This window comes from Carassius carassius, chromosome 30, assembly GCF_963082965.1.
Source record: "Carassius carassius chromosome 30, fCarCar2.1, whole genome shotgun sequence".
Lineage (NCBI taxonomy): Eukaryota > Metazoa > Chordata > Actinopteri > Cypriniformes > Cyprinidae > Carassius > Carassius carassius.
The window spans coordinates 15,876,468-15,891,322 of NC_081784.1; the positions used below are offsets into that span (position 1 = coordinate 15,876,468).

General features: G+C 43.5%; 1 protein-coding gene across 1 annotated transcript; it reads right to left on the minus strand.

The window, feature by feature from the left end:
• Nucleotides 1–1,580: 1,580 nt before the first annotated feature.
• LOC132110758 (synaptopodin 2-like protein) lies at nucleotides 1,581–14,755 on the minus strand. Its single transcript, XM_059517629.1, has 4 exons — nucleotides 14,452–14,755; nucleotides 6,798–6,949; nucleotides 5,939–6,633; nucleotides 1,581–4,538 (listed from the first exon to the last, which is right to left on the minus strand). Exons 1-4 carry the CDS (start codon nucleotides 14,551–14,553, stop codon nucleotides 1,969–1,971), a joined length of 3,519 nt encoding a protein of 1,172 aa, XP_059373612.1. The 5' UTR covers nucleotides 14,554–14,755; the 3' UTR covers nucleotides 1,581–1,968.
• Between the last annotated feature and the right edge of the window lie 100 nt (nucleotides 14,756–14,855).

Genomic DNA, 14,855 nt, shown 5'->3' on the forward strand with positions numbered 1-14,855 from the left:
CAAGTTTTCATTAATGTCATCTGTTTAATATATCAATAGACAGATATAAGGACCAAAAATCGAGTCAGAGCACATTTTTAGGAACAAACCTAGTACCCTGTTTACTTTTCTACTACAAATAGGCTGTGACCCTTATGCACCTGTTCAGCCCAGGCTCTGCCAGGAGATATATCATTTCTGATTGACCTAAGAGCATAAGAGCAAAACAAAGCCTCAGCTTGCCTTTTTCTTTTTCTTAGGTTTTTTCCCATGCTTTCATATGTCAAGCAGATCAAGCTTTAGACCCAAGATATGCAAAGCGACCATAATTTAGTATTTTAATGGTGCCAAAAGACAAACTATCGATCCAATTTATGTAAAATGTTTGTCATAATGTCATAACACTGCACTGCACAAACACATTTTCTAGCAATCACTGACAAATAAATACTCTGTGATACATGCCTATCCACAGCTATACAATATTATATGCTGGATTTAAAGTCAACATGAATTGACATTTGCAAACATTTTTTACGTCCTTAATGCGACTCTCTGTGTGTTTGCGCACACTTGGCTAATAAATACCCACCCTGGTTCTAATATATGAATGAAATAAGATATGTAATGAGAAAAAAAAATTATGACACATCTTGATGTTTTCCATTAGGAACTGACTGAATTGATTTTGTTTTTTTTAATAAATAAAAACCTGGCCATTAACCTACATACCACTAGGGAGCCAGACCTAATGTTAGGGTGCTTTCACACTAGGTTCAGTTGCCTGGTCCGAATCCGAGCTCGATTGCTACCCACTCCCTGCGCTTGTTTGTGTTTACACGTTTTTTTTTTTTTTTGTAGTTCCGAACCATGGTGCGTTTGTGAAAAATGAATGGAGTCTTGCTCGCTTCGTTTTTGTACTTCAGAATTTGAACACAGAACAGCACATCACACATGCGTCTGTTTGATAGGATTGTAATGCTCAATTTATTCAAGCAGAAATTAGATTTAAATTCTATCTGCTGCAGTGCATTAGTCACGCCTATCAGGAAAGCAAGTGAATTACACATAAATACACAGTTTGACCAGTTCATATGTCATTAATAGCGGCTCGCTTCTGTGATTTAGTACGATTGCATTTACATCAGAATCGAACCGTACCACAGAGCAGCCTTTGAAAACAGCGTTCACATTATTTAGACAAACAGAACTCTGACATCAAACGAACCCAGGTGCGCACGCGTACCAAAAGTGCTAGTGTGAAAGCCCCCTGCTAAAACAATGACCAAGTAGCTATTTGACTATTGATTAACATCATCTAAGTGACATCAGGAGAGCCAGTTCAGAGGAAGAGAAGCTACACTTTGATTAATGTTTACGAAGCCAAACAATGTTTTTCTTTGGAATAGCATAGATAAATTATCCACAATTGTTCACATGAATGTGAACGTGCACTGAGAAATTAAAAAGAGTGAATAGATTTTGTTGACAATACTGAAGGTTTTAAACATATTGATTAACATTTAGCAGAAATTCTGGATTTTTCAGCTTGGAAAGTTTTGATTTGACAAATATCTCAGAAAGCACACATACTTCTATGCAAGATGGCTGTTAAAGATCACTTCATCTGGAAAGCTGTGTACAGACATCTGATAGACGGCTTTAAGATGTCAGTTTTACATACATTCGAAATCATAAACATCTTAAAGAAATTTTCTAAATGTCTATTTGACATCTGATAGGAAACGTCCAAGATGTATTGAAGATGAGCAAACACTCTAAAAAAAAAATACATCTTGCAGATATAAATGCAGACGTCAAATGGACATCTCAGTGATGTACATGTGCTATCAGGGATACTCCACATTATATTTAATCTGAAATGGACAATATAATATCTTTGTATCTTCAAGTTATATTAAGTCATATTTGAAATATGTGAATTTTGAGACAGATGGTTCAGCTTCTTCCACATGTACAGTAACGTTATCAGTGAGGAAGTGTTCCAGGCCTCCAGACGCGGGGCTGAATACCCCCACGTGTTGCAATAAAGCGAGGTTTGGGAACTTGGATAGGGGACTTTAAGGGGTGTGGTTTTAGGGAACTTAATTCAGGGGCACTCTTAAACTGTTTGGCAGCTTGAAGCCCAGAGAAACTTAGGTTTGACATACTTGACATGGGAGCTGGGGATGAGTACGGCATGGGGTGAGGGATGGGCACAGCTGAAATTTTAGGGAGCTCTGGGAGGCCTGGGGCTCGTGAAGGAGCTGGAGTTGATTCAGGTACAGGTTCAGGTAGAGGGGACGTCATGTCAGAATGAGAGATGTGCTCACCAAGTGTGGTCTGTGAGCGTGGTACAATCACTATGGGGTTGAGACTTGGTGCAGACATCGGGGTGGGAGTGGAGAATCGTTTGATTTCATAAACACGTGCCGCCTTTACTGGGATCTGCTTGGGTGGCGTCAGAGTGTGGCCCTCCCTTTGTTGCCTCTGATAGGAGGAGGCTGAAGACTGTGTGCTTGTGCCACCACCAAAACTGAACATTGCAGGATTCAGTTGGTAAGGCTGCCTTCTCATAAAGTCTAAGGCTTTGATACCTTCTTTTGGGACACCATAACAACTCTTACTTCCTGTGGAACTTCGCTCAGACACCTTGACACCCCCACGCTGCACCCCAATAGGACAGGATGGAGACAGCAAGGGGTTGTAACCTATCGGTGGAGGAGCACGGACATTTGGGGAATACTTCCATTGGGATGGGTTTGGCAAGGTTTTTTGTGGTTCAATCAGGTCTATGACAGATTGGGATTGTTGGGGTTGTAGAGGTGCAGGCTGCAGATATGGAGAGTTTACAACCAACGAATCCATGCGAGACTGTCTACGAGCAAACAACTCTGCACCTTTTCCCTCTGCCTGAGGGATCTGTGACATTTCTGGGATGATCCTTGGCTTAGGAGCCACAGGTGGTGGCACCCTTGTCCTGTTGTCATCAATGTTGTGAGTAATATTTTCTGGTTCAGAATATCCATGCCTGGGTCTTTCGTCGAAATTCTGCACCATAGACAATAATTCAGGGTTTGGTGAGTTTTTCTTGCTGTCAGGTATCTTAAACATTGGCTTGTGGGTACTACGGCGGCGGGCCTCTTGAAGAATACCAGTGCGGCTATGGGTGGCAGAGGATTTTTCACGATAGTCTACAGGTGACAGCAGAGTTACTGCTGAGGGGGTGTCAGAAGCTGCAGAGGTCAAAGTAGAAAAGGGTTGGGCTGGTATTACTATGGCCCGAGAAGTAACAGGAGCCATAACAGGAGCCACAGCGGTCATTGTGTTGTCAACAGAGAATGCTGGAAGAGCAGTTGTTTCAGCTTCTACAGAAAATGTAGGTTCTTGGGTTTGAACTATGGGAGGTGGCACTGATGCAACCTGGATGTTTTCCACTGAGGAGCAGTAAAGAGCAGGTTGAGAATATGATTCCAGGGATACAGAAGCAGGTGGAGGAACAGACTTTCCAAGTATAAAGGCCTGTGTGGGTAACTTTTCAGTAGGGACATCAGCACTCATTTGACTCATTGTGAATTGGCTAACAAAGGAGGCAGGGTTGACACCCATGGCATGCTCTTCTGATGCTGCAGAGAATGAAGGTGCAATCACAGCCACTGAAACAGGTCTGGGTGTATTCTTACTGACTGTAGGGCAAAACACAACAGGAGCGGTGGCTGCCCTACTGGTAACACAGCCTGGGGCAAAAGGTCGGGCAGTTCTGTTTAACACAGAGCTGGTAGGAAGTTCTGCTAGAAGAGCTGGTTGTGGAGGTATCCCAGTTTCTGTGGGCAACACAGCGGGGACTGGTGCCATTATGTTTGAAGTATCTCCATTAACCATGACAGGGACAGTGAGAGATGTGCTCATCTGTGTTATTTTTTGTGTCTCTGCTAGTGGAACCTCATGATGTATTGTTTTTGAAGGTCTGGCAGGTTTTGGAGCAACTTGTGGTGGCTGGACATTAGGCTTTGCCAATGGGTCTGGTTGTGGTTGAAGTGTCTGTAGTTGGGGAAGTGCTTGCTTCTCTTTCAGTGCAATGCCCAGCATTTGGCTTTGTAAGTGTTCTTGCGCAGCTTCCATTTTCTTTGCATGTTCCTCAGCCCTTCTCCTCTGCTGCTCAAACAACTGTGCCCCCTTCCCAGATGTATCACTCAGACCAGGACTAAGAGCACCACCCTCTCCTTCCTGACCTCTGGAAGCAGATCTTTTCTCCAGCATCTCAAGGTAGTCACTGTCCCATGTGGGGTCTGGTGCAGAAGAGAAACCTTCCTCATCAAATTCTGATTCACTGCCAGGAAATATGCTATCCTCCTCTTGAGAGTCCTGCCTCATGTCCTCGTCAACGCTTCCAAAGCTGGTCAGTGTGTATTTCTTGGAGCGTTGACGACGCTTTTTAAACATCAAAACACCCTTTGAATGAGGGTTTGGTGCATCTGTCAGTAGAGAGGCAATGGTGCGGCACTTAGACCGAGCCTCTTTCACCTGCTTGTCAATGATCGTATCTCCACGGTTCAATTCTGCATAACATGAAATGAAAAGTTTAAGAAAGAATTGAGTTAAGAATTTGTTTATATATAACTATACACTGTATGTCGGTCAGAAATAGAGTTTAATAAAGCCAACAGTGCTCTTCTGACTCATTAGGCTTGTAAAATTGTGCAAAAACAGTGTAGAAAAATGTACTTGCTAAATGCAACCCCTCCATTAACATAGCATAGATAAAGAATTCATAAAAGGCTAGATAAGATTGACCAGTTTTTCATATGGTATTGCAAATTCATGTGTCAAAGAACAAATTCAAACAAACAAAAAAGTTTTCATAGCATAACCCAATAAAATTGTAATCAAAGCATTTTGCAACAGGGACCACTCATTATATGTATTCTATAACAATTATAGAAAAAGAGCATAATTTTTCTGCCAAGTTGATTTCTCTACCATCTATTTACTAGTGCTTAATTGTGGTCCTTAAAGAAGAGCTTGATAATATTTAAAATCCAGATTAGGTTTGTTGTAAGATTTATGACTATTTATTTATGCTAGAGCTTGAAATTTCAAATAGCTGTGGCTCTGAAGATGCTTGTACACTTTATAAAAAGTGGTACTATGGCACATAACCCCAAGTCTCACCTCTAAACTATTCTTAAACCTAATCATTATTACAACAAGGAAAATAGCTTTACTTTTAAAATGTAATATCACTAGAATTAATTTTATGAATTCATGTAAATTATGCAGTGTATCCATCTGTTGAATATAATTTATATTTAATAGTAATATTCCATTAATAGTACATTTGATTCCACAGCACGTAATCTGGCCATAAACACAGATGTCAATGTGTTGTTTATCACCTGATTTGGGATCAACAATCACACATTCTGCAGCTGTGATCCAGGATCAGTGTAATACCAGTGCAATAAAGTGTCTAGGCACTGGAATGTTAAACATGTGTAACTAATTGTATGCATATCATTTTATGAACACTAACTTGGCTTCTGAAGTATGATAATTTGTCTGGCACTAATGACATTTAAGAGACTCTAAATTCCAGCCAGATGCTTCTGTACAGGTCTGAAAACAATATGGAGAATACTGACAATACTTTCCAATATTTCAGCTGATCTAGGTGGAGAGAATGAGCGTAGGCCTGTAAGGAGCACTGTCAACTGATATAAATTAGCAGCTGGAGATACTTATGCCAGCTCATGCAAAGCAGTGCTCAGGTTATCAACCCTGTGAGCCTCAAGACAAATATAGACACTGGTGCAGGCTAAAAGACTTATGACCAGCCCTCATCTCTTCAAGGTTTTACATGCAGGCGATCACAAGCTGTGACTTTAAGAAAGCAAAGCAGGTGTTCACGACAGTATTTGAAGCCAGTCAAACATAAGAGCAATGATCTGCATATACTCACTTGCTTGTTTTGCTTTATCCATGTATGTTAATATGAGTTCCTCATCCACTGGATTGTCAACTGGCCCAACCATGGGCACCAACTGAGTATGAGAACTTAGCATAAGAGCTTCTTTGGCTCTCTCTGGAGAAACAAGTGGGGGAACATTTCTGGGCTCCTGGAACCCACTGTCCTCTTCCATTAGGCCTTCTCGTGGGTTCTGGTCATCCGTCTCAGTGGAGGTCTGAGAGGACCAGGCTCCATCCGGAGGGGGTTGGTAAATCACTTCTCTGCGTGCAACACCAGGCATTGCATCTTCTCTTTCTTTAGGCCCCAAAAGATTGTACACTTGGGCATCCGAGGCACTGTCATACCCACTCATTTCTGAAGTCTCTGCTCCCTCCGGTGAGGCTCGACCGGCCTTGCCAGGTGAATTGCTGGGACTACGTCGTTTCGGTTTGCGTTGCCTCTCATGAGCAGCCACGTCTGCATCACTGTCTGTTTCTCCATAGTAGGCCTCACTGCCCGGCGGCGAAGTCAATCCACTGCGTCCGGTCGGGGACATCAGGGATCCACGGTGGATGTGCCGTACACTGGACTTGTGAGGTCGGGAGCTGGATAGGGACAGGGCCCTAATACCAGCACGGTACTCTTTATCAATGCGGGGAGAAGGAGATCGAGCAACCAGAACCACTGACTGGAATCCAGCCGGTGCCCTGATAAACATTAAAGAAGGTAAAATAGCAAAGGGGTGGTCAGAAACAGTAACTCACAACAGCACTGGGTCGGAGATCTAAGTACAGTTAATACAGTCACTTACTTTCAGCTCCCATTTGAGTTAAAGACACACTTAATCACTGCAAATTAAAGGATGGTTTACCTCCTAACCCGGATGTGTAGCGTTCCTGGCATGCTGTCAATCAGGTTCATGGCCTGGGCATGTGACAGACTCCCACAGGAATTTTCATTGATGGATACCAGCTCATCTCCTTCACGCAGTCCGGCACGACATGCTTTACTTCGCTTACGCACCTACAGGATAAATGTTGCAGTTGATAATTGATGCATAGATCAAAAAGTCTTTTAAAATGGCCTTGACTATTTTCCATAGATTAGACACAGACTAAGGCATTGATATCACATTTCAGATTCTTCCCATCTTTAAAAGTAGATCTGCACAGAATCAGTGACGTATGAGTATCAGTGACGTATGAGTAAACATTAACTCTATATCCATCCTTCCATTCTCCAAACCACTTGTCTTATGTAAGTGTCTCCTATAGTTCACATTTAGTCTCTCTAACTCACCTATCCTGCACGTCTTCAGATTGTATAAGGAAACCGTAGCACACACTCCAACCAGGTGAGCCAGGGACCATCTCCATCTGAGGCGACAGTGTTACCCATTGAACCAACATAGTTCCATAGTCCATGAACTCCGTAATATGGAATATATAAACAAGCTACAGGTATGCCAAAATGCAGTGGCTAGAGTCCATACTAGATCTAGAAGAATCAAGATCTGGCTACCTATTAAGTTTCCTATCAGTTACAAAATATTATCACTTACCTATAAGGCCCTAAATAGTTTTCTACAATGCTACTATCCATCACACTCCCTAAGGTCACAAAACGCTGGACTTTTTGTAGTTCCCAGGATAGCAAACTCCATTAAAGGAGTAGAGCTTTCTTGCATTTGGCTCCCAAACTCTGGAATAGCCTTCCTGATAATGTTTGGGGTTCAGACACACTCTCTCAGTTTAAATCTAGATTATAAACACATCTCTTTCGCCAAGCAGTCGAATAATGCATTTCTTAATTTTAATCTTTTAATTCTCATAATTTTGGACTGCAATTATATCTGATCAAAAGTGCATAATTATCATTTAGCTTGGGTTAAACTACTTAATTTTACTTGGTTGGAACAGCAGCTACGCTAATTATGTCTCAATTTGTTTCTCTGTTTTGCGTAACTAGGATTTACATAAGCTTCAGTCAGGATCCAGAACACATGAGAAGAGATGATGCTCACCCTCAGAAGACCTCAGATGCTAACCCTGAATCAACATACAGAACTACCAAATTTAACTATAAGGGTTATTGCATCATATAATAATTGCTGTTAATAGTGTTCATAGTCTGTTTGGCTATGTCTTTAATTAATCTGTCATATGCACACAAACTGACAGTCACCACTGATAAACTACTACTAAATATTGTAGAAACTTAATTTAAAATAAGTTGCTTTGCAATGATTTGTATCGTAAAAAGCACAAAACAAATTAACTTGAACTGAATTTAATATATTCAAAATATAGCCTTGTTCTTAAAAAATTAACACATCTGCTAATATCAGATGGGATCGGTCAGCAAAAATGTGTAACATTGTTTACAATACTTTAAACTGTCAAATTATTTTATCCTAATATTTTCACTATGATAAATTAAATGAAAAAATAAAAAAACACCCAGTAGGCTGGCAGACAGTTAACAGATGCTGCCCATGCGCCAGTGTTAGTGTTGTTTATCAACTGGACCTTGCAGTGGCATTGCTCAAACCCCTGTCCTGTCTGTCATCTTACCCAGCACAGGAGGAAAGGCTCTGATTTCAGTGGTTTTGTTCACACTGACAGGTTCACGCCTTACTGAGGATGCAATAATCAGTCTATAAATACTTACTTTTAAATAGACAGTGAGATGAGTTAATGAAATGTAACATTCTCTGCGTTTTAATACTGTGTAAAAGCTCCTGCAGTCACTATACGATTAACAGGACATTTTATATTCTGGGTGCTCCTTTGGTCTTTGATTGTGCATTAGAGACTAAAACATGGCACATGGTCAGTGATCTGGAGATTCTAATCCTGTACTTGGTTCTCTTTCAAGCATACGTTTCGGTGTCTTACTATGGGATACGCCCCTTCCGCGTATTCCTCAGAAGCCCAATTCCATTACGCCAGCCCCAATTGGCTGGCAGACATGACGTTGTGTCAGGGAGTGGCTCCCTCCTCTCGGTATAAAAGGAGCGACGCAATGTCATACAATGTCAATGACGCAATGTCATACAATGTCAATGACAACTTAAAAACCTCTTCTCGCTTCACACCAGAAGCCTCCTCAACTCTGATGGCTATCAACTAGTCTCCACGCTGGTTGCTGGCTAATCATTCTGGTACTGTGCGTATAGACGATCTGTTGGCCACCACGCCACTTTCGCCTACCCCTTAATCGGCATTCCAGTTCATTGTTAGGGTCATTCAGTACCGCGACTATGGCTGCAGCAATGCAGACAACCCTAGCTAGCGAGGGAGATCCACGGCTTTGCTCATGCGGGAACAAGATCTCATGCAAAGACACACACCAGGTCTGCTCTGCATGTCTTGGGCTGAAACATGCTCAAATGGCGGTCGATAGTCCCGGTTCCTGTGAGCACTGTGCGCGTTTCACAATGAAGAGCCTCCGTCACAGGTTAGCACTCCAAGCTAGCTTGTCTGGCCATGATCCCCTCATGTCAGCTAGTCCCGCTCTGGTTCCCGCCCCTAAGGTACCTATTCCTGTGGAGCTGCCCACCACGGCAACTTTATAGTGGGGTGAACAACTGCGCCCCTCTGGCCGGTGTCCTCAGCGCGGACGAGGAAGAGGAGGGCGCATATGAATTTGAGGAAGAGGGGCAATCGGATTTCCTTCTCTCTGAAGAGGAGGAGGATTTCGAGGATTCCCCTTTTCTCCCCCCTGCGCAACCGGCACAACCCCTCGTTACGGCGGGATCCACGGAGGGGGAGGGTGGGGCACCATCCTCTCCGCTTCTTAGTGTGGATCTGCAGGACGTGTGCAAACGCGCTGCCGAGAAACTCAACATTCCGTGGCCGACCGTAGTAGCTGAGACTGCAAAGTCGCGCTATGAGGGGAAAAGGCTGCTGAGAGCTAAACGGGCAGCGAGACAACTCCTTCCAATCTTTCCAGAGCTGTACACCCACCCACTAGTCACAAGCACTTTACATGCTCAGAGTTCAATAAAGTTTTCACAGTTTCCCCCACAAATGTTGCAAAACATAATGCCGCAAAAAATGTTGCAAAACACTTTATCAGAACACAACGTAACACCACCTCGTGGAGTCATCGCTCCGCTGAAGGTGGTGAACCATGTAAACTCTGTCCAAGCGCTAAGTGTCCACGCATGCGCAGTTCAGACCACAGTTCAAGGGAATAATTTATTCCCAGGTGCGGGGAGCATTGATACTTGTTCTTCAGGACGAAATTACCTCCCTGTTGAACAAAAAGGCAATACGAGTGGTTCCACCCGACGAAAGTCACAGTGGGTTTTACTCGAGATATTTCCTAGTCCCAAAAAAAGGGAATCGAGCTCTCAGCCCCATATTAGATCTTTGTGCACTGAACAAATACCTAAGAAAGTACAAGTTCAGAATTCTCACTCATTCTACACTTCTGAAACTGGTGCGCCCAGGCGATTGGTTTACGTCAATCGACCTGAAGGATGCATATTTTCACATAAAAATATATCCACCCCACAGGAAATTTCGGAGGTTTGCATTCCTCTGCGTGGCATACGAGTATCTAGTCCTTCCCTTCAGCTTATCTCTCAGTCCGAGGGTATTCGTGAAATGTACAGAAGCGGCCGTTGCTCCGCTCAGGGAGAAAGGCATTTGTCTTGCTACTTACATAGACGACTGGCTGGTGACAGCTCAATCAGAGCACAAAGCGAGAGATCACACAGCCGTGCTCCTGGAACATCTACAAAAACTGGGATTAAAATTAAACAACAGAAAGAGTATTTTAGTTCCCAGGCAGTCAATAACGTATCTGGGGTTGTTACTGGACTCAGTGACATTCAGAGCGCGACTGTCGGAGGAGAGAGTAATACATTTTACGAAATGCCTGGCCGAATTTCGGAAAGGGAACATTGTTTCTTTTCGCACATCCCTCAGACTATTAGGTCTGATGGCCTCAGCTCTAATAGTCATCCCTTTAGGCAGACTATTTATGAGATTTTTTCAACGCTGAGTAGCTCGTCTGAGACTAGACCCGTTACGGCATTCCCGGAGAAGAGTGAGAGTGACGTCAGCGGCAATCTTGGCACTGCGTCACTGGCGGCGCCCGTGCTTTCTAGTACAAGTGGTGCCGATGGGCGTTGTCCAGACCAGGAAGGTAATAACGACGGACGCGTCGTTGTCTGGATGGGGGGGCATTCACGAGGGCAGGGCAGTGAACGGGAGATGGGGTCCCCATCTGAGCCACTGTCACATAAACTACTTGGAAACGCTGGCCGTCTTTCTAACGTTGAAGCATTTTCTTCCTTTTCTGAAAGGACATCATGTTCTCGTGAGAACGGACAACTCTACAGTTGTGGCATACATAAACAGACAGGGAGGTCTCAGATCACTCCTTTTACACATTTTGGCACGCAAACTGATTTTGTGGAGCAGTGCCAGTCTTTTATCCCTGAGAGCGACACACGTACAAGGCATCATGAACCGGGGTGCAGATCGCTGTCCAGGGGAAATCCCCTTTATGGAGAGTGGAAGCTGAACACGGAAGTGATTGGTCAAATTTGGAGCATATTTGGCAGAGCTACAATGGATATGTTCGCGTCGCAGGACAATGCCCAATGCCCTCTGTTCTTCTCTCTGAAGGATCAGAGCGCGCCTCTGGGAATAGACCCACATTCTCCTATACGCGTTCCCACCGATTGCGTTGATATCTCCAGCCCTTAACAGAGTGAGGGAGGAGGGCCTGAGAATGATACTGGTAGCTCCGCGGTGGCCAGGGAAATTCTGGCTGGCGGAGATCATACATATGCTGTACGCAGAGCCATGGTCCCTGCCACTGCGCAGGGATCTGCTGTCACAGGCGGGAGGGGAGATATTTCATCCTCATCCAGAGCGCCTGGCACTGTGGGCCTGGCCAGTGAGTGGTTAAATATGAATGCGGCTGGTCTGCCAGACAGTGTTATTAGAACTATACAGAATTCTAGGGCCCTGTCCACTCGTTCACTCTATGAATGTAAATGGGGTGTGTTTGAGCGTTGGTGCGCGTCTAGACACGTAATTCCCTTTCAGTGTTCAGTGGCAGTGATTCTATCATTTCTGCAGGATATGATAGATCAGGGTAAAGCATTCTCGACAATAAAGGCGTTTCTGGCCGCTATATCTGCCTGTCATGTAGGTTTTGATAACAAAACTGTGATGCAGCACCCATTGGTGTGCCGGTTTATGAAGGGTGCGCTTCGCGCTTTGCCAGTCACAAAACAGATCTCTCCGTCATGGGATCTGGTTCTGGTGCTTGATGCGCTTTCAGTAACTCCATTTGAGCCACTGGACAAAGCTGACCTGAAATTATTGTCGTTTAAGACGGCACTGCTGTTAGCTTTGGCTTCAGCGAAGCGTGTAAGTGAAATTCATGCACTTTCTGTAAATTCAGCGTGTACGCAGTATATGCCAGGGGACGCAGGGGTGTTTTTAAAACCTAAACCTGCTTTTATGCTCAAAGTGGTCAATTCTATTGTTCCTCTCAAGTTAAGAGCCTTTAACCCACCGCCTTTTGCTTCAGCAGAACAGCAAAGGCTGAATACGTTATGTCCGGTGCGTGCTTTACGCATTTAATGGAGAGGACTAAAGGGTTCAGAGAGAATGATCAGCTGTTTGTGTCTTGGGTGAAGCCACGTATGGAGAAGCCGATTACTAAACAGTGTTTATCCCACTGGATAGTGGAGACAATTTCTCTTGCATATTCCAGTAAGGGTCTTACGCCTCCATCTGGTTTACGTGCTCATTCAACAAGAGGAATGTCGACGACATGGGCCCTCTTTAAAGGAGTTACGTTACAATATATTTGTGATGCGGCGAGTTGGTCCTCATCCGCACACATTTGCGAGGTTCTATAAACTGGATGTTACAGCTCAAACGTTTGCACATGCCGTTTTGAGCGTTGGACCTTAAGTGTTAATCAGCCCAGTAATAGTTCTTTGGTTGGCAGGAGACTTCGAGACAGGCTATCTGGCAATACGGGAGTTAGGATATCCCATAGTGAGACACCGAAACGTATGCTTGAAAGAGAACAATAGGTTACTTGCGTAACCCCGGTTCTCTGATAGCATTAAGTGAGGCGTCTCACCAGATCACCCTCCTTGCTGTGTGAAGCAAGGAAGAGGAGTGCTTGTTTTGAATGACGTAATGAGCATCGCTCCTTTTATACCGAGAGGAGGGAGCCACTCACTGACGCAACGTCATGTCTGCCAGCCAATTGGGGCTGGCGTAATGGAATTGGACTTCTGAGGAATACGCGGAAGGGGCTTATCCCATAGTGAGACACCTCACTTAATGTTATCAGAGAACCGGGGTTACGCAAGTAACCTATTGTTTTTAGGATACAGCTGTAAATGCAAAGGTTATATTCAGGACCAAGTGGTGAACTGAGATCTGTAAGCTTCCCTGTCACTAAATCGCATCTTGATATGGGGGAGTGTCCATACCATTAGTTTAATCTAATTCACCTTTGATGACAAGCATCTAGCTTCCAATAAAAATCAACACTCCTTCTGACAGCCAAGATTAGTGGACGCATCAAACTAGCCTGATCATATAACATTAGATAGATAGATAGATAGATAGATAGATAGATAGATAGATAGATAGATAGATAGACAGACAGAAAACAGTCCATAATACACCACCGTTACCAATTGTTTAGGTATCAGTTTAGGTGTCAGATTAAAGTAAATACATAACCAGGGCCATTTTTTCCCCCCAAAACACTACAAACATCCATGACAACAACATGAATAAGCAACTTTATCATTAGATGATAAATGCATTAAATACAGGCATTGTATCCTGTGTATAGAAAACAAAGTAGATGATTTCAAATGTTATTAAATATGCCCAGAAACCTCAAAGGCTAAGGTAAGTCATAAACTACAGTAACACAGTGTGTGTGAGAGCATAAAGAGCATACATCTATAATATAGAACAGGTTCACAATCAACTATTAAAAAAGTAATTACAAAATCACAGTAGAAACCAGTATCAAATAATTATATGTAGTATAAAAACACCTTGTTTCCTCATAGTAAGTTAGATATAACATTTTTTGATTAGCTTCTCATGAACTATTAGAGCCATAAACAGCAAATACTTTAGTTCCTCTTCGTTTTACATACAAAGTGTAATTCGGCAAGCTTGGCTTGTAACTGGTAATCTACTCTTGCATTGTTATTACAAAATGTACAATTAATGCACATTAGCTATATAAGACTCAAAGGTTAAGGGGGTTAATGTTCAGTTCAAATGGTACTTGAAAGGTCACTGCTCTATGAATCATTTTGCTTTTTTGGTGGAGGATCAGTTCCACACCACACTTCAGTGCAGGGGCCTGTGCTTCTGGTGTCCATTACATCTGCAGGCAGCTCTAAACATCTTAAGTTTCTTTAGAACTAAAGAATGCTGGGCTGAAAACACTAAATGACTTAGGAAAGTCGGGTACAGTACTGTCATTGTTGTGTTTCCCGGCAATCATACCTTGGCCACCTGCAGAGGCTTCTGGTGCTCGATTCCTCCCTGTAGTCTGAAGCCCCATGGTGCTCCTCCGGACAGGGTGATGATAACCTCCTCAGCCACCATGGTGCGTCTGTGCTTGTCTCTTTGATTCTGTTTGTTGGCCTGGGGGCCCTTAGTACATACGGCCCATGTTATTTCAGGGCCCCCTTAAAGAAGCCAACTACTACTGCAACTACGTCCTAGGGTTCCTTCTAGTTGCTCTTGCACGAACACGACTGCATGCTGAACCCCTCCCATACCCTGGGCTGGATGCTGGTGATAGGGGCGCAGCCATAAAGGAAGCTATAATAGAAGGGAAAGAGAAAATATACCCAGCGTCTCCCTGTGCAGTGGAATCTGGTGTTGGATGAAGGTAGAAGCTAGTT

Excerpts from the sequence above, each read along its gene's own strand:
- LOC132110758 (XM_059517629.1), bottom strand. The coding sequence starts at position 14,553 with ATGGTGGCTGAGGAGGTTATCATCACCCTGTCCGGAGGAGCACCATGG. Across the intron at positions 6,950-14,451 it reads AGCCTCTGCAGGTGGCCAAG|GTGCGTAAGCGAAGTAAAGC; the intron begins GTATGATTGCCG and ends TTTATCCTGTAG. Across the intron at positions 6,634-6,797 it reads CTACACATCCGGGTTAGGAG|GGCACCGGCTGGATTCCAGT; the intron begins GTAAACCATCCT and ends AATGTTTATCAG.